The following is a 19,613-nucleotide window of genomic DNA, read 5'->3' on the forward strand; positions in this document are numbered from 1 at the left end:
TGCCATGTGAAGATGCAGAAGGTGCTGTCTATGAACCAGTAGGCAGGCCCTCACCAGACACCAAATCTGTGATGCCTTGATCTTGAATTTCCCAACCTGCAGAACTGTGAGAAATAAATTTCTGTTGTTTATAAGCCGCCTAGCCTGTAGTGTTTTGTTACAGCAGCCCAAATGGACTAAGACCAGGGAGTAGACTTACATATACTTATATTTAAAACTGACTTATTTTAAATTCCAATCATACTGCATTCCTTACCCTCACAGTGATACATAAATGTTAAGTATTCTTAAGATCGACAGATTGGGGATTAAAAGAGTATGAGAATAAAATGTTCTAACTACCAGATGTTAATTTAATCAAGATTATGATATAGAAAGTACTATGTTCCTGCAAGGTAAATATGTTTCTCAGATAACAGGATTAACTTTATGTTTGTCTTTTCAGAGTTCATAACTCAAAGCCCTGTTTACTTGAACTCAACAAGTAAACAGGGAAGGAAATGCTGACTAGAGCAAGAAAAAGGTATTCTTGCTTAGCTATATTATCACGTTAAAATCTTAGTGCAGAGCCTTTCTTTTTATTTGCTTTTAATAGGTAAGACTGGAACACAGAGACAAGAAAGTCAACAAAGGCTCTAACATCAACATGACCTTAGATAAGGTATATATTTCATCAGGACAGATGACTTAAATGGGTAAACTTAGTCACCTCATCAGCAGCCATCCTGGAGAACAGAGTACTAGGTTTAAAAATCAGTTCTTCCAACAGTCTCCATCCTTTGTCCTTGAAAGAAAACTCACGCGCCCAATCTCCAAGCACTCTGGCTATCTTTCTCGCTAAAAAGAAATCTGTTTGGGATGCCAATCATTAACCTAAGAGAGCTATAATGTGTTCCTTCCATTCTGGGTTCCTTGTGGGCTAAGCTTGAGCCACAGTATTTGGTTTAAGGCCCTTGTCTGGGTCTAATGGGTCACTGTCTAATAGAATGTAAATCTACATTGTTGCTTCTATATTTTTTCTTTTTCTTTTGTATTTTTTAGACACAGGTTCTTGTTCTGTCGCCCAGGATGGAGTACAGTGGTGCCATCATAGCTCACTACAGCTTCGACTCCTGGGCTCAAACATCCTCCCACCTCAGTCTCCCAAGTAACTGGGACCACAAAGGCACACATCACCCTGCCTGGCTTGTTCCACTATTTTGAACAGGTCCTTTTTTTCTTTTTTTTTTTTTTTTCTGCTCCTTTAGAGATAGAAAAATATAAACCAGATATTTAGCTTCACCTTAGGTATAACGTGGTAGAAAGACCTAAACTAGGAACTGAATGCCCAGTTCTCAAAGTGGCCCCACTACTAAACAACCCTGGAACTTTAGTTTCTTGTCTTTACAACAGTGGAACCAAACAAATGGTTTCAATGTTGTTTCTAGTTCCAAAAATGCTCATAATCCTAATTCTTAGTAAATCTCTTCTATTTTTATTCAGAGGTAACAGGGTATAATATTAAAAAAACACAAGCTTGGACTCAGACAGATATGGATTGAACCATGTTTGACACTGAGGTTAGAACATCTCTGATACACAATTTCCTTCCTATAAACAGAGATAATATTACCTAACTCACCAGGTAGTTATGAATATTAAATCAGACAATATATATCAACTATTTAAGGTGGTTTGTTTACAGTAGAGCTTTAATTTTTTTTAAAAAAAGTTGTCCTAATCATGTTTTCAAGTTGGCACTTACTTTAGAAATCAGCATGAATTTGAGGCTTTCAAAGCACCACTTGTGGTATGTATTATTTCAATTGTCACATTAAAATTTTTCTTCTTGATATCTATTTTAATTTTCAAATAGAAAGTTTGCTTTTCTGTTTCCTTTCTGTAAATATTCTCCCTTACCAGAGTAGCCTCCTTTATCATTTACTCCTCAAATTATAGCTTTTTTTTTTTTTTTAAGGGCAACTGGTTTCTTTCCTCTGCTTCTTGCTATATAGATGGATGACTCTACATCTAAAAACCTGGCACTCTCGGCATCCAGAGAAAAGACACTGCTATGTTATATATGTCCAACTGAGAAACAAATGCAGAACATCAGTTTTAAGATAGAATCTTCCTAGGGAAAACTTACCTCTCCAAATCGTTCCACGTTTTGTATTTTTGAAAGATTTCCACCAATAGACATATCATCTAGGCTAGAAAGAATTTTATTAATACTTCCTTCACTGGATGGTCGATTTTTCAGTTTGGATCGGAAAATGTCTCCTTGGACCCACAACGATGCTTGTTTTCTGTAAAAACAAGCAACAAGAAAAAAAAAGACAAGAAAAAGTTATCTTTAAAACAATCTACTCTAATCTCAAAGGTATGATGTCTTATAAAGGAAAAGATTTAGCAAATAAGCATTTACAAATCAGACTAGAAAATTATATCTTAGAATAGAGAACAATGAAGTCACTTTCAAAAAGCCAAAATAAGGTTCTATATTCAACACAAATGTCATCCTCCAATATTTGTCTGTACAGTTGACTGTTGAAGTCCTCAGATGCTTAGAACAAATTCCACAGCAATAAAGATTATGAGCCTATTTGTCTTTAAATATAAATTTGAAATCTTCAATTTCTCAAGTAGCAATTTGATATGCCTATTTATAAAAACAGAGAGAATAACTGGACTCAAAACTGTAGATGAAAGAACTTGGGAGATATTACCCAAAAAGTACTACATACCTACTTTTGGGTAGTACCATGAAAGGTCCTCACATATAACTTTAAAAACCTACTCTTAGAATCTAAAAGCAAGGCTTATAGCCTCAATTAGATTGTCCTTAGAAAAGAAAATGTGTTTGAAGTTAATGTATAAATTTTCTTTCATTCATTAAGGCACAATCACAACTGTTTTCAAAGTTATACGAAGATAATTTAAAATATGTAAGCAAAATGACATTCTGAGGATTTTATTTTTATTGATGGAATCACCTTCATACATTTCCTCTAAGATAAACTATCCCATAAAATCACTTTATTTTTATCCTATAACACACTGTACAGAATAGAATTAAACTAAAAACACTGTGGTTCATCATAAAAAAATCAACATCCAGTGAAATAATAGCATTATCAAGGATATGCCACCAGTAAGAACAGATTTTTTTTAAAGCAACAGTATTAACTAATACTTTCTCACAAAGATTTCACATACCACATAAAATTCAGGTTAAAACACTGATCATTAGAGAAATGCAAATCAAAACCACAGTGAGATACCACCACACACCAGTAAGAATGGCTATTATCAAAAAGTTAAAAAATAACAGATGCTGGTGAGGTTACGGAGAGAAAGGAACACTTATACACTGTTGGTGGGAGTGTAAATTAGTTCAACCATTGTGGAAAGCAGTGTGGCAATTCCTCAAAGAGTGAGAAACAGAATTACCATTCATCCCAGCAATCCCATTACTAAGTATATATCTTGAAGAGTATAAATCATTCTACCATAAAGATACATATACGCAAATGTTCATGCAGCACTATTCACAATAGCAAAGACAAGGAATCAACCTAAATGTCCATCAGTGATAGACTGGATAAAGAAAATGTGGTACATATACACCATGGAATATGCAGCCACAAAAAAGAATGAGATCGTGTCATCTGTGGGAACACGGATGGAGCCTCCCAAACCTGCACGTTGTCCACATGTACCCTAGAACTTAAAGTATAATATATGTATATATAGAGATATCTATATCTTTTGATATCTCTATATATACATATAGAGAGAGAGAGAGTGAGTGAGTTAGGTTGAAAGGAATAAAAATCATGATAAAAAAAGAGAAGATTCAGCTCTGTCATAAATATTGAGAAATTCAGATAAATGAAACACACAGGAAGGACAGGATATACAGATGAAAGACTGAATCCCTGTCTCTCAAGAAAGGATTTCTAGTTTAGGATGAGAAAAGCAAACATATGAAGTCCAATGTTATAAACTCTACGATCAGGATTTGCACACGACCTCAGGAAAAGAGGCCCCTTACTCAATCTGAAGGAATCAAAGAGAAGTTCCCCAACATTCCAGAAGTATCTGGAAAGATGAGCAGGACTATACAGCTAAGAGTATTGCCAAGCAAAGAAAACAACGTGGGCTGGAAAAAGTGGTATCAAAGAAAACAGCACGTTTATGAACATGAATTGTTTAATTTGGCTGAAGCAGAGGCTATGAGAGATGGGCCCTGCATGTCATCCTAAGGAATTTAAATTTGATCCCCAAAATAAAGGAAAGACCTTTTAAAGGTCTTCAGGAATGAAAAAGTGGAAACAGAGGAGGAGAAGGACCTAAGAGGCTAGTTGAAAAAAACTCCAATTCCAAAAGAAGTTATAAAATGAAAATTCTGATGCTGCTGCCAACCTAAAGATGAAAATTACAAAGTGACAACTTTCACTTGCTTGGTTTGAAAGACGCAATCTGTCCCATCTCTGGAAAGGCTTGATTTGAACCTGAATATTAAAGATGAATAAGGTGTCAGAGCTGATTTGTGTGTTGCTAAGCAATGCTGTACGCAAGTGCTTCTTGAGAAAAAGCAGCACTTCACGCAAATTCCTTTTTATTGAAAATGCAAACCATGCTAGCTTTTATTGTGGTGTCTATTACTCCCTAAAAGCCTCATCTCAAACAAAAGAAGTAAAACATGTATTTTTAAGCATTTAGTATTTAAAAATCAAATCTTATGAAGCTAACACACCAGCTCAAAGTACCTTCTCCAAGAATATAGTGCATTTTCTAAAACAGCATGAAATTTACTGACCCTCTGCTAATAGGGCATGTGCTTTAAAATGACAGGAAGGGATGTGTCTTGGTTTGAATAGAGCCTTAAGAAGTACAGCCAGTGCTGGGGTCATTGTTTTCAGCCATGTCCTTGCCCTGGGTTAGTTGGGCTTAGGCTAGCCAGACATGGGACATAAGAAAATAACTAAATAATTTGGCTGTGATGAGCCAAGTTACAGTTGATTCTGATCTAGAGCCTTCACAGGTCTTTTTTTTACATCTACTTTTAATATTCCTCTAATGAAATCCAAGCCAGTTGCACTGTTATAGTGAATATTCCTAGTTCTGAGTACAGAACACAATGGCAGCCAGCCATTGTGCAGGCTTCTGTGTGTGGCTGACCTGTCCTCCTTCACTTCCCTAAGCCCAGCCTAATCCCATCTCCACACCAACCAAACTCTTCATCTTCATCCTTCTTCCATCCTGGACACATTTTCCCAAAAAACCCAACCCTGACCACAAAGTCCATCCAAAGCCACTATTTGGTCACTTCAAGTAGAAACATAACCCACTTTCTAGCTTGGCCTAGGCCTACTCTAGCCATGACGTGAGTACCAATCTGTTTTGTGTACCTTCTATTCCACCAGCCCAGAGTTATTATGAAAAGAGAGACAGTTCCTGGCCTAAAGAAGTTGGCTAACAAAATGGTCTAACTTGCTATCAAAGGAAGACAGATTATTCAGCCTCAAAAAGAAATTCTGATACGTTACAACATGGATGAACGTTGAAAATGTGCTAAGTAAAATAAGCCAGATACAAAAGGACAAATATTGAATGATTCCATTTGCATGAGGAATCTAGAACAGGCAAATTCATAATGTCAGAAAATAGAACAGAGGTTTTCAGAGACTTGGGTAGGGGTTGGAGATAATGGGGATTCATTGTTTAATGGGTACATAGTTTCTGTTTGGAATGATGAAAACATTCTGGAAATAGTGCTGATGGCTTCACAACATTATGAACATATATAAAGTCACTGAATTATACACATAATAATGGTTAAAATTGTAAGGTTTATGTTATACATATTTTACCATAATACAAAATTAATTTAAAAATTCAGTCTTCTATCCAGAGTAATAACTGGCATGAGTATTTAATAATAAATTTCTGATGCAACCACTGCCAAATATTCGGATACATACTTAATTATCCTTAATACTTGAACCCATATTAGGATTTTATTTTTGCTTAGTCAGTAGTTCCAGTGTCAACTGGCAGTCAACAAATGGATCAGATAATGCAGCAGTAACTCTTGAAAAGAAAATCAGAAACTTCTATAACCGAGTGTTACTACGAAAATGTCATTTTCAATAAACAGTGTAAACTCAAACCTATGCAGTATGCCTGTAATTCTAATAAAACACAGTATCTTGTATTGTTAAATTCTGATTTTTACAGTATTTCAGATTATAATTTCTGTATTTTAGGAAACACAAAATGTTAAATCCTTAAAACAGATAATTAAAAATCTTTAGCCTATATTCCTTGACCTACTGTATGTATCTAAAAGAAACATAAAAGGAAATGGTACAGGTATGCAAAGGCATACAGAGTGAATATAATGGACTATGGAGACTATGGGCAAGAGAGATTAAAAACTACATATCGGGTACAATGTACACTACTCAGGTGATGGGTGCACTAAAATCTCGGAGTTCATACTATACAATTCATCCATGTAACCAATAACCACTTGCATCCCAAAAGCTATTGAAATTTAAATTTTTTTTAATTTTTCAAAAAAAGAAATGATAGAAGTCAATCTCAGCTAAAACTCAAACCATTAGTGTTAGACTTTTTCAAGCATTTTCCATTTTCTAAACAGATGTTTTTCATCTTATTTTTGGTAATTCCTGAAATAAAAAAGCAATGGTTTAACTATTAATTTCTGATCTAGCTCAATCCAATTGTGAAACTTACCAAATGCTATCGATACCAAAGTAAGATGTAGCCTAAGTTGATATCTACAGCGTAAGGATGAGCCAAACACCCTTGTTATTGAATGTAGTTCAAGGACCAGCAGCATCGCATCACCTGGGAGCCTGTTAGAAAAGCAGACTCTCAGGTCTCACCTCAGACCTGGCTGAATCAGAGACTGCACTGAACAAGATCCCCCAATGATTCCTAGGCACTTTCATGTTTGGGAAGCACTGAAGACAATGGAAGGCTTGCAACAAGGTTAGAATTCTGAAAATATCCAACTAAGTAGAAGCTGATGAAGACATCTATGGTACTAAAGTAAAACAGCGGAATTTCTGATATATGGATTTAAGAATGAAAAAGAGTTCAACCATAATATTGTGCTTCTTAAAGATAACCTCGTTCAAAATGGAAGCTCTGCTTTACAGAGACAAAACTTCCTGTAAGAGCCAGGTTTAAGCTTTATGTGAGTTATCTCTGTCTCAGGAGGAAATGCAAAATAAAAGTAATGCCATATTGGGCCCCATAAGTAAAGGATCTCCATGAAGTGAAAATCCCCATGGGAGCCCAACACTAGTCCCTCAATGATCCCTTTATAATGAATGAAAGCTTTAACAGATCATGATCCCCAAGGACACAAACAGATCTATCTATCTGTGATATAGGTTATGTATCACAGATAGATAATGGTACCCAAGGTCAGGGGAACATTCACACAGTAAACATTCAGTAAATAGAATCAACCAAATTGTAAAAGCAGCCTGACTCCACCTTTATAATTCTAAAGGTTGTCTCTGAGGACGTTGAGTCCAGAGTTGGCTCAAAAACAAAAAGATGTATTTTTACATCATTTTAAGAACCTTGAGGATGTTTGATAGAAGACACATTTGAGATTCAGAATGGTATTTTTGGTTTAAAAACTTTAGCTTTAAATAGAAGAAAAACACCTGATGGTTGTTTTGCAAATAGAGAGTTTTATTTATATCCTTTAAAGTTTAAATACAAAATTTCAGACTGTAACAAAGGAGAGGTCAGCCAATATGTAAATTCATCAACAACTCAAAAGGATGCTAATAAACATCTCTCTTACTGCCAGTGAATAAGAGGGCTGCTTGTTTAAGACACGGCAATTAAACACCTGGACATATTTTGGTCCTCAAGGACTAGGAGGATATGACAAACCAGCCTTTATAAGTCAGAGCTTTGGAATTAACATTCTCTAAAAAGCACTGATTGACTTTTCACCTTTAAAAGAATACCATCACTTTAACTTGTTCAGTCATTTTTGACAGGTGAAAACCTAACAGAAAACGTTTTTACCCTCTTATTTCTTGCTTAATGAACACGTTACTTATTCATGCTTTTGCGTCATCATTGACTTCATACTCTTCATCTCTCTGATCATTAGTCTTCAAAGCCTTGTATTTTTTTTTTCTTCTTGAAATGTCCCTGGTACCCATCTCTAACTCTTCAGTCCAACTTCTACCCTCTTTTGATAAGTCCTTGTCTCTCTGAGATGGATGATAATAGTCTCCTTTTTAGCCTCTCTGATTCCAATCTCCATCCACCCAATTCATCTTACACATTGTTGCAACCCAAGCTTCCTTAAATAACACTTAAGTCACACGACTCCTCTATACGCTCTTATTCATCATACTTTCTAATTTGGAGTATTTGGAATTAAATACTCCAAATTAGAAAGTATGATGAATAAGAGAAGTTCAGAATATGCATGTTCATCACTAGGATCTGCATCTCTTACTGTAATATTTGCTATCTATACAAAGCAGATGTATTAATTTCCTAAGGATATTGTAAAGCACTGCCATAAATGTGGTGGTTTAAAAGAACACAAATTTACTTTCTTACAGATCTGGAGTTAGAATTCTGAAATCAGTTTCACTGAGCTAAAGCAGTGACAGTAGGCAGGGCTGGTTCCAATACAGGCTTTGAGGAGATAATTTGTTTCCTAGCCTTTTTCAATTTAGAGTGGCTGCACATATTCCTTGCCTTATGGCTCCTTCCTCCATCTTTAAAGTGCATCAATCCAATCTCTGTTTCAGTCATCATATCGGCTTCTCCTCTAAATGGCTCCTCCTGGGTCCCTCTTCTTACGACACTGTGATTATATTGGGCCCACCCAAATAATCCAGGATAATCTCCCCACATCAACATCCTTACCTTAATCACTTCTGCAAAGTCCTTTTTTCCATATACAGTAACATTCACAGCTGGCACAATTCACAGGGATTAAAACAAGCATATATTTGGGGAGACACTATTCAGACTGCCACAGCAGATTCCATGCCAAAAATTATAGCCAGACTAATTACCTTAAAATATTAGGCAATAATACCATTTCTGGAAAATGAAGTAGATGTACTTTTCCCTATTCTTCCCAATAAGTAAAATTTAAAATCCTATATATATTTTTTAAAAAAATAACAAGACTCTGAAAAATAGAAAAGAAAAAGGCAGAGTGGTTGGAACTTTGAGACCTAAGTAATGAAATGGCGCTGAGTACCTCGAGTTTTCTTTTTGCCTGACTTAGCCCAGTCTTAGGGCTGAAGAAGATAATGATCCAAAATGCCAACAGAGCCGGGGTTTTTTGGTTTTTTGTTTTTTGTTTTTTGTTTTTTTTTTTTTTTTTTTGCAACGGAGTCCTGCTCTGTCACCCAGGCTGGAGTGCAGTGGCGTAATCTCGGCTTACTGCAACCTCCGCCTCCTGGGTTCAATTGATTGCCTCAGCCTCCGAAGTAGCTGGGATTAGAGGCATATGCCACCACACCCAGTTAATTTTTGTATTTTTAATAGAGACGGAGTTTCATCATGTTGACCAGGTTGGTCTCGAACTCTTGACCTCATGTGATCTGCCTGCCTTGACCTCCTAAAGTGCTGGGATTACAGGCATGAGCCACTGTGCCCAGCCCAGAGCTGATATTTTTAAAGCCCAAAGAAAAGCCTGCTCTGTCTAGTCAAAGGAACAGGAAAAGGGTATCCTAGAAGACAAAAAACATTTCAACAACTGCTCTTCTCCAGCCAAACCCCACAGGAAAAAAACTGTGGCCCTAACCCTGACAGCCAGCAAAGACTGAGAGGGTTCCTGGATTTCCACGCTGCCAGGCTGTAGGCAGGCACCCCTATACCCTTTGTCAGTCACTCACCAGAGAAGTGTTAAAGAAGGCTAAGTTGGGAGTCAGGTAATGAGATCCCCCAGTTTCCGCCCCACTCCTCACTAAGGTATTAATGGTGGAACCTGGAAGTTCACCTCAATCAGGCAGTGACCAGCAACCCTCCCTTATCAGCTGGAGTGGTGTCACAGGAGGCCTAGTGGAGAGTGAAGACTTTCACCAACACCCTTCAGCAACAAGGTGACCCCTATTACAGTGTCAGTGCAGACCAGATGGGAAGCTAGAACTCCCACCTCCACCCACCAGCAACAAGAAGTCTCTCAACCTTGGACATCAACAGAGGCTGAGTGCAGAATCCAGATTCCTGCCTCCACCTGGTAGTAGCAATGTGGCAACCCCCCACCCCCCAACCCAACTGCCACCACCTTCCCCTGCTGGAGCATGTAAGAAGCCAGATACAACAGAATGTTTAAGTAAGATCCAGAGTCTCACAACATACTAGGAAAATGTTCAGGTTAACATTTTCTGACCTTGACATTGACTGAAGGAAAAGACATGATCACTAAATGCCAACACCAAGATGACAGAGATGTTAGAAGAATTTGACAAAGATTTAAAAGTAGCCATGACAAAAATGCCCCAACAAACAAAGACACACGAAACAACTGACAAAATAGTTTCAGCAAAGAAACAGATATAAAGAAAACCAAATAGAAAGTTTAGAATAGTATATTAAAAAAATGTAAAATTCAGCGAGTGGGTTAAACGGCAGAATTGAGAGATGAGAGAATTTGTGAAGCTGAAGATAGAATAGTAGAAACTATCCAATCTGAAAGAGAAAATAAACTAAAAATAAAATGAAGAGAGTCCCAGAGAGCTGTGGGACTTAAAAACCGAACACTCATGTCAACAGAGTTCCAGAAGGAGAGAAAAAAGAGGACAGGGTTCAGAAAGTACTTAAGTAAATAATAGCTGAAAAACCTTCCAAATTTGACAAAGTATAAACCAAAACATTCGAGAAGCTGAGTAAACCTCAAAAAAGGATAATTCCAATGAAATCCACACCCAGACACATTGCCAAAATCCTGAAAACTACAAACAAGCAGAAGGAAATAAATATAAAAACATGAACCAATGAAATTAAAAATAAACAAAAATATAAGGAGAAAATTAATGAAACAAAGAGCTGATTCTTTGAAAAGATCAATAAAATTGTCAAACTTCTAGCGAGACTGACAAAGGGAAAAAATATATATAAATTACTAACATCAGAAATGAAGCCAAGAAAATCACTACAGGCCCTGCAAACATAAAGGAATACTAAAAAAAAAAAAAAAAAAGCAACTCTACAAACATAAATTTGACAATTTAGATGAAACTGGCTAATTCCTCAAAAAACAAACTACAATAATTCACCCAATATGAAATGGAGTATTTATCTATTAAGGAAATTGAATTCATAATTTTAAAATGAAATCCCCAGGCCCAGATAATTTCACTGGAGAATTCTATCAAGCATTTTAAGAATTCACACCAGTTCTCACAATCTCTTCCAGGAAACAGAGAAGAACAATTCCCAATTCATTTCATGAAGCCAGTATTATCCTGACACAAAACCCAGACAAAACAGTACAAAAAAAGAAAACTACAAACCAATGTTACTTATGAATATGGACATAAAAATTTTTAACAGAGTTCAGCAATATATAAAAAGAATTACACACCATGACCAAATGGGGTTTATTCCAGGGACATAAGGCTCCTTCAATATACAAAAAACAATTGACATAATCTACCATATTAACAGTCTAAAGAAGAAAATCATGTGATCTTATCAATCAATGCCGAAAAAGTATTTGACAAGTCTCAACACCCATTCATGATAAGAACTCTCAAAAACATAGAAATAGAGGGGAGCTGCCTCAACTTGATACAGAACATCTATGGAAAACCTCAATTAACATACTTAATCCAGGTGAATGCCTGGATGCTTTCCTTCCAAGACTGGGAGCACGACAAGGATGTCTGCTCTTGTCACTCTTATTCATTACAGTGCTGGAAGTTTTAGCCTGTCCAACAAGGGAAGAAAAGGAAACACAAGGTATATAGATTAGAAAGAAAATAAAACTGTCCCATTTGTGGTTGAAAAAGCAATCCCCAAGAATTTGCACATACATACACACACACGCCCCCACACAAAACTCATAGGTTTCAGGATACAAAATAAACATAGAAAAATCAACTGTGGCCAGGCAGGGTGGCTCACACCTGTAATCCCAGCACTTTGGGAGGCCGAGGTGGGAGGATCACCTGAGGTCAGGAGTTCGAGACCAGCCTAGCCAACATAGTGAAACCCCATCTTAAAAATACAAAAAATTAGGTGGGCGTGGTGGCACACACCTGTAATCCCAGCTACTTGGGAGGCTGAGGAGGGAGAATCACTTGAACCCCGGAGGCGGAGGTTGCAGTTAGCCAAGATCGTGCCATTGCACTCCAGCTTGGGCAACAAGAGCGAAACTCCATCTCAAAAAAAAAAAAAAAGAAAAAAAAATCAACTGTATTTCTACATACTAGCAATGAACATATGGACATAAATACCATTTATAATTGCTAAAAAAAAAAAGTACTTAGATGTAAATTTAACAAAAAAGGACTTGCATCCAGAAAACTATGCAATGCTGATGAAATAAATCAAAGAAGATCTAAATAAATGAAAAGACCTATCATGTTTATGGATTAGAAGACTCAACAATAGTGAAGATGTCAATTCTCCCCAAATCAATATAGAAGATTAACATACTTCCTATTAAAATCCCAGAAACATTATCTGTAGATTTAGACAGGCTTACTCTAAAATTTATATGAAAAGGAGAAGAAAGTGGAATTGCTCAGAATATTTTGTTAAAGAAGGAGAAAGTGGAAGGAATCACTCTTCCAATGTTAAGGCTCACTATATGGGTTCAGTAATCAAGACAGAGTGGTACTGAAGGAAGGAGACACATAGGCCAATGGAACAGAACAGAGAACAAAGAAATAGATCAACACAAATATATCCAAATGATTTTTGATACTGCTATAGAAACAATTCAGTAGAGAAATTGAATTTTCAACAAAAATGGTACTGAAGCAACTGGGCACGCATAGGCCAAAAAAAAGAAGCTTGACCTAAGTCTCACACATTATGAAATAAACAAAAAACCTCAAAATTCATCACAGACTTAAATATGAATGTAAAACTATAAACTTTTTAGAAAAAAAATACGAGAAATCATTGAGTACTAAGAGTCTTAGACAATATCAAAAAGAAAAAAGTGATAAAAGGGATTTCATCAAAATTTAAAACTTTTATTCTGTAAAAGATCCTATTAAGAGGATGAAAAGACAAGTTATAGACTGAAAAAAAACTTGAAAAACATTTATCAGACAAAGGACTAGTATCTAGAATATACGAAGATAGACCTTAGTCATCAAGAAAAAGCAAATTAAAACTCTAAAGCAAGTTACCACTTTAAAAAATCTAATGGCTTAAATTTAAGAGACTGACAAACCATTGCTGATGAGAACATAAACAGGCATATCTACTTTGGAAAACTGTTTAATAATTCTAACGCTGAATGCACACATACCCAACTGTTTCACTCACAGGTATATCTCTAACAGATAGGTGTACCAAAAGATATGAAATAGCTAATGAAGCTGAATCGCTTTTCGCATGTTTATTGGCCATGTGTACATTCTCTTCTATGAAGTATCTTTTCGTGTTTCTTACACATTTTTTATCAGATTGTCTTTTTATTGTTAATTTGTAGGATTCTAAGTATTCTGGGTACTAGTATGGTGCCCCTTATTATGTGATGCAAATATTCTCCTACTCTTGTGGTTTTCATTTTCACTCTCTTAACAGTGTCTTTGATGAAGAGAATTCTACAATTTCAACTCAGTTATAGGCTTTCTGTGTACCACTTAAGACATCTTCGTTAACTTCAAAGTATGAATATATTATTTTATGCTATCTTCCAGAAGCTTTACTGATTTTTCTGTCACATTTAGATCAACAACTCATCAGGAATTCCTTTAAAAAAAAGGTTGTGAGATAGGAGCCAAGGTTCTTTTTTTCCCCATATGGATATCCAGTTGACCCAGCAGAATTTACTAAAAAGACCTTTTCCTGTTGCTCTATCATGTCACCTTTATCATAAATCAAGTGTCTGTATATGTCTGAATTTGTTTCTGCACTTTATATTCTATTCTATTGGTTAATTTCTCTGTCTTGACACCAATACCTCAACATCATAATTGCTGCAGTTTTAAAATGAATCCATGTCTGGGAGTGTAAACCCTCCAGCTGTGATCTTATTCAAGATAATCTTTATCTTTTCATTTATTTATAACTTCTTTAATTTCTCTCAATAAAAAAATTTCTTTGGTTTTCTGTGTAGAGATATTGCACATCTCTAACCTGAAGTTACTGGATGCACTGTAAATGGTATAATTTTTTAGGTTTTATTTTCTAATTTAAGGCTAGTATATGGAATTACAACTGATTGTGCTCCTGTGTAACCACAACCCAAGATAAGATACAGAACATTTCCAGCACTCTAGAAAGTTCCATCATGCTTTTTGGGGGGGTCAGTTTTCCTTGACACACCTCAGAAGCAATTGCTTTCTGATTTCTATCACCACAGAATAGTTTTGCTTGTTCTTGGGCTTTATCTATACAGCATGGATTATTTTATGTCTGGCTTTTCTTCCCCTCTTACAATAATATGATATTCATCTATGTTGAGTATATCAGTAATTCATTCTTTTTTATCGCTGGTTAGTATTTCATTTTATGAACATATTATGATATGTTCACTTATAAATTGTTGATGGACATTTGGATGATTTCTAATTTTGGGCCATTATGAATAAAGCAACTGTGAATATTCTTGTACAAGTCTTTTTGTGGACAAATGTTTTCATTTTCCTTATTTAAATACCTAGGAATGAAATCATTGGGTCATAGGGTTAAATATAGATTAACGTTATGAGAAACTGCCAAATAATTATACACCAATTGGTTAACACATGAGAGTTCCAGTTGCTCCATATCTTTGCCAGCATTCTGTAGTAAAACTTCTTTTTTGTTTGTCATTTTGGTTGACATAAAAAAGTATCTCATTGTGGTTTCAATTTCTATTTCCCTGATGGCTAATGATGTTGGATATCTTTTCATATACATATATTACCTTCTGTGAGATATCCGGTCAAGGCTTTTGCCCATTAAAAAATTAACTTTTAAAATTGCTTCTTTATAGTTTTTAATATATGTGTACAAGTCTTTTGTCAGATACGTATACTGTGTGCCTTTTAATTAGCAGAATTTTAAAATTGTGCTAAAATTTTTGAAAATTGACTTTGTATCCTGCAATCTTACAGGATTTCTAAGTTTTTGGGTTTTTTTAATTGCATTGGTTAAGATTTCCAGTATAATATTAGAAGTAGTGAGAGTAGACACCCTTGTTTTGTTCCTGATCTTACAGGAAAAGCATCACCATTAAATATAATTTTATATAATTTTAGCTGTAGAGTTTTCATAGATTATTTTTATCTGAATGAGGAAATTTCCTTCTATTTCTAGTTTATTGAAAGTTTATATTAAAAATGGGTACTAAACTTTGTCAAATTTTTGAACATCTATTGAGATAATCACATAATTTTTCTACTTTTTGTGTTAATGTGGTGAATTATATTGATTTTCTAATACTGAACCATGATGGTCATGATGTACTATCTTTTTTATATAGCTGGATTTGACATGCAGTGTTTCTTTAGGAACTCTGTGCTTATGATCATGAGGAATATTCACCATCTGTACATCATTTTGGAGGAATTTCTGTTCAAATCATTTACCTATTTTATATTAAGTTGTTTTCTTGAGTTTTGAGAGTTCTTTATATACAGCTTAAGTATCTATAAATTTAAAAATCTTTCTTCAGCCTAGAGTGCCTTTGCCTCATAACTCTAATTTCTTCTCTTACTATTTTGAGATATGGCAGAGAGAAAGAGTATAATAGGGAGGTTGGAGGGAGTACGCAGCCATGAAACATGAGGGCTGTGTTATCTGACACCCTGAGAAAGCTAGGTGACCCTGACTGGTAGAATTCTCTGCTATATCTCCTCACCTTGCGAGCTGTACTTAGCAGAATGCCTGGGGCAATAGGTACAGAGATACCTATTAAATGACAAGCAATAATTTTAAGATATTGATTAAACGGTTTAAAGAACTAGGCTTAGGAGTATTTGGTTTTTTAACCCTAAGACCATTTCTTCAACTTCAGTAATTAGTATAATAAAAACCTGGCAGATACATGGCACAAAGCTCCAGGCTACAGGCACATAAAATGCAAAACAGAGAAATAGAGGAAGACAATGGCTGAGAATCTGATCAAGAATAAAGCTCCAAAATAACAGAATTATTTTATTTGTACCTCACAGGTAAAAACAGATAAATCTCTGTCTTTGTAATGATCCTGTCCGTGCATGTTTTTCTAACGCATTCATTATACTTCTGCATCATTCTTTTAAGCTAAAGTATAACCGCTCATTTTTCAGCACTTCTTAATCAGTTATTACCTCTAGGATTGGCAACTAAAGTAATTCATTCCTCAGCAGGCTCAAATCCTCTTATTCATTTCAGATGCTAAGAGTTTACTTATGGCATCTTCCTATGAAATTCATGATCATTTCTTTATGAATTCACACATGATCATGATCATTAAAACTGGAAAGGAATAATTACATTTAAATTGGAAATAACTAATTATATGGAAAAGAATGCTATTCTAAAGAGAGCCATCAGTCGGGCATAGTGGCTCACAACCATAATCCCTGCACTTTGGGAAGTCAACGTGGGAGGACTGATTGAGCCCAGGAGTTCAAAACCAGCCTGGGCAACATAGTGAGACCCTGTCTCTACAAAAAATTAAAAATTAAAATTAGAATAAAATAGGGTCAACCCAGCATAAAAAGAAAAAAAAATGAAGTTTCAGTAAAAGATATCACTAATGAATAGTATTTCAGAGCTGGACCTAGATCTACCAGTACTAACTTCATCTTCTCATTTTATTAATGAGTACATTGAGATATGTTCTAACATTCTAAGAAGAAAGGATTGTATCCTACAGTTTAAATCTCTCTATCTCTTGGGCTGAGGCTAGACAAAAAGTTAATGAATGAAAGGCTATGGGAATAAATGAATGAGTGAATAAATAAGTATTCTTCTAAATAATGGTCATAAAGCTAGTTAGTGGCAGAGTCAGAAATAAAACCCAGTTCTCCTCCTTTTTTCTTCTGTGGTAACTTCTTGGGTAAATTCATAAGTTGTATCTACATTAGCAGTTTAGTTAGTTGTCAGGAGAACAGCAATCTTACCAAAATCACTGAGTGACCTTAATTGTGTTTTTCTTTTTCCCATTATGCTTTAAGACATGCAAACAAAAGAAAAGAATGAAAAGTGCCAAGTGGGATGTCATAAGAAAATTGCACTGTAGCCAGATCACACATAGAAAATGACAGAAAAAGGGTAGGCAGAGATGGCTCTGTGATTTTCTTCTCACTCTCACCTGATCTAAGAGATATAAAAGGTACAAAGTTAGAATGCATTAGCTGTCAAATCAACAATATTCTATTAGAGGCACACACTTCTCTTAACAATGGAGCCATTTTATAACCACAGGCTGACATGGTCCACAACCAGGGGAACAAGAGGTAGAAAAGATCAAGGACAGGCTATAATGTGATAATGGGGACAATATACTTACTCTTCCAGAAAGTGCTGTTGGGGTCCTATAATAGAACCTGGCCGGCATATTCTAATCCAAGCAATTATTTCAGCGTGTGTAAACCTGTAGTGTTTCATTACATAACAGGCTATCAATGTCCCTGTTCTTCCAAGACCAGCTGTAAGAGAGGGAAACAGAATAAGAAATATAAAGTCTAGCAAATGCTCCCACAAAAACACTGAAATCAAACCTTGCCCAGAAACTGCTCTGCATTCAAGTGTGATGATATTATCAACAGCTAATAAACATAACTGCTATCATGTAAAACTCATTTTTTCTTTAAACAATGGAAAGGGCAAAATGAAGCTGCCATAGATTTGGGGGCAAGAAAGTGATGGGACAAAAAGCAAATGGGTCTGGCAGCAGCATCACTGGCTGGATTGGAAAAGCCAGAGATGAAAGCAAAAGAGATGAGATGGAAGGCAGGGGCAGGGAAGCAAGGATGGCTGAAGGAGGTTGGGATGAGGATGGAAAGGGATGAGGCCGAGCAAATGCAATAAAGAGGAAAAGATGAATTAGAAATCCATTAGGACTGGGTCACAGGGAAAGTTATAGGTAAGTGACATTTCTGACCTAGAAAACTGGTACAATGTTGACTTCATCCATGAAAACATTTAGTTAGAAAAAGAAATAAGGAAAAAAAAAATGTGTGTATGTGCATGTGTGTGTGTGTGTGTGTAAAACAAAACAAAGTAGGGGAACGTCGATAGTTTCATTTTTTACATGTTCAAGAATCTTTTGCTTTTGAGGGGACCTTTGTCAGCGTTCCCTGACCAAACAATAAAGGTGGTTTTCTCTTATCTCCCAGTACTTGGGAGCACACAGTACTTCAGCAAATCTAAGACTACTGTCGTGTAGCATCTGAGTTCCACTAAGAAAGAAAAAAATTAAACTATGACACGCTCTCAATTTTAAGATGAATTCTAATTTCAGAAATGTTAAAATGTGAAAAAGGTATGTCTTTAAATCAGTGTTCTTCAACCTTTTTTACAGTATTGTTCCTTCCAGGAGCCTCTTTAGATATTTTATTCCTAATCAATCCAAATGAAATTTCACTGTCACAGATAGACTGCATATCTGTTTATGTAAATCTGTGCTTTATAAAAGAAAAAAAAAAAAAAGTTTTTCATCCCACCAAAACAACAATTTTGTCCCCTTGGGGGCAATATTCTTGGATTGAGAATATATATTGAAAATGCAAATTAAAGGACAATCAATCTGATGTCTACAGATGCCTGACATTTCCTTCCCATTAACCCTTCCTTTTTTTTTTTTAGACTGAGTTTCGCTGCTGTTGCCCAGGCTGGAGTGCAATGGCACGATCTCGGCTTACCGCAACCTCCGCCTCCCAGGTTCAAGCGATTCTCCTGCCTCAGCCTCCCGAGTAGCTGGGATTACAGGCATGCACCACCATGCCCAGCTAATTTTGTATTTTTAGTAGAGACAGGGTTTCTCCATGTTGGTCAGTCTGGTCTCGAACTCCTGACCTCAGGTGATCTGCCCTCCTTGGCCTCCCAAAGTGCTAGGATTACAGGCGTGAGCCACAGCTCCTGGCTAACCCTTCCTTTTTAAGAAGTATTCATACTCTGTTTTATTAGATGAGGTGTGTGTATATTCTGTTTTAATCTGAAGGGACTCTTGTCCCAGATCAAACATCAATGTTCTTTAGAGGGGTGAGGTTTAATTGTGGTCTCAGTGGGGCTCCCCATTGTTTACGATTAAGAGTTCTGAGTACTTTGCCTTCTATTTCACCCAGTGCCTATCATTGTTAATTCCCTAGATGCCTGGCAAGACTACAAGCAACCGTATAAATAAAACATAGGTGACATCCTGGAGCAGAAGCCAGAGCCCAGTGAGTTTCCAGAGTTCTTCCTTCAAGTCACCAATTTGGGTGTCTATCTGGAGAGAA

The 19,613-nt window shown here is 36.0% G+C and overlaps 1 protein-coding gene across 10 annotated transcripts in view; it reads right to left on the reverse strand.

The window, feature by feature from the left end:
- Nucleotides 1–19,613, reverse strand: part of LOC105485467 (cell division cycle 14A) — a 173,885-nt gene that overhangs the window by 35,350 nt on the left and 118,922 nt on the right. For all 10 annotated transcript variants that reach the window (XM_071072340.1, XM_071072458.1, XM_011747852.2 and 7 more), the window contains 2 exons: nt 17,684–17,822; nt 2,129–2,288 (listed from right to left, as the gene is read on the reverse strand). In XM_071072340.1, coding sequence (XP_070928441.1) covers nt 2,129–2,288; nt 17,684–17,822 — 299 coding nt within the window. The remainder of the gene's footprint in view (nt 1–2,128; nt 2,289–17,683; nt 17,823–19,613) is intronic.

This window comes from Macaca nemestrina, chromosome 1 (assembly GCF_043159975.1).
Source record: "Macaca nemestrina isolate mMacNem1 chromosome 1, mMacNem.hap1, whole genome shotgun sequence".
Lineage (NCBI taxonomy): Eukaryota > Metazoa > Chordata > Mammalia > Primates > Cercopithecidae > Macaca > Macaca nemestrina.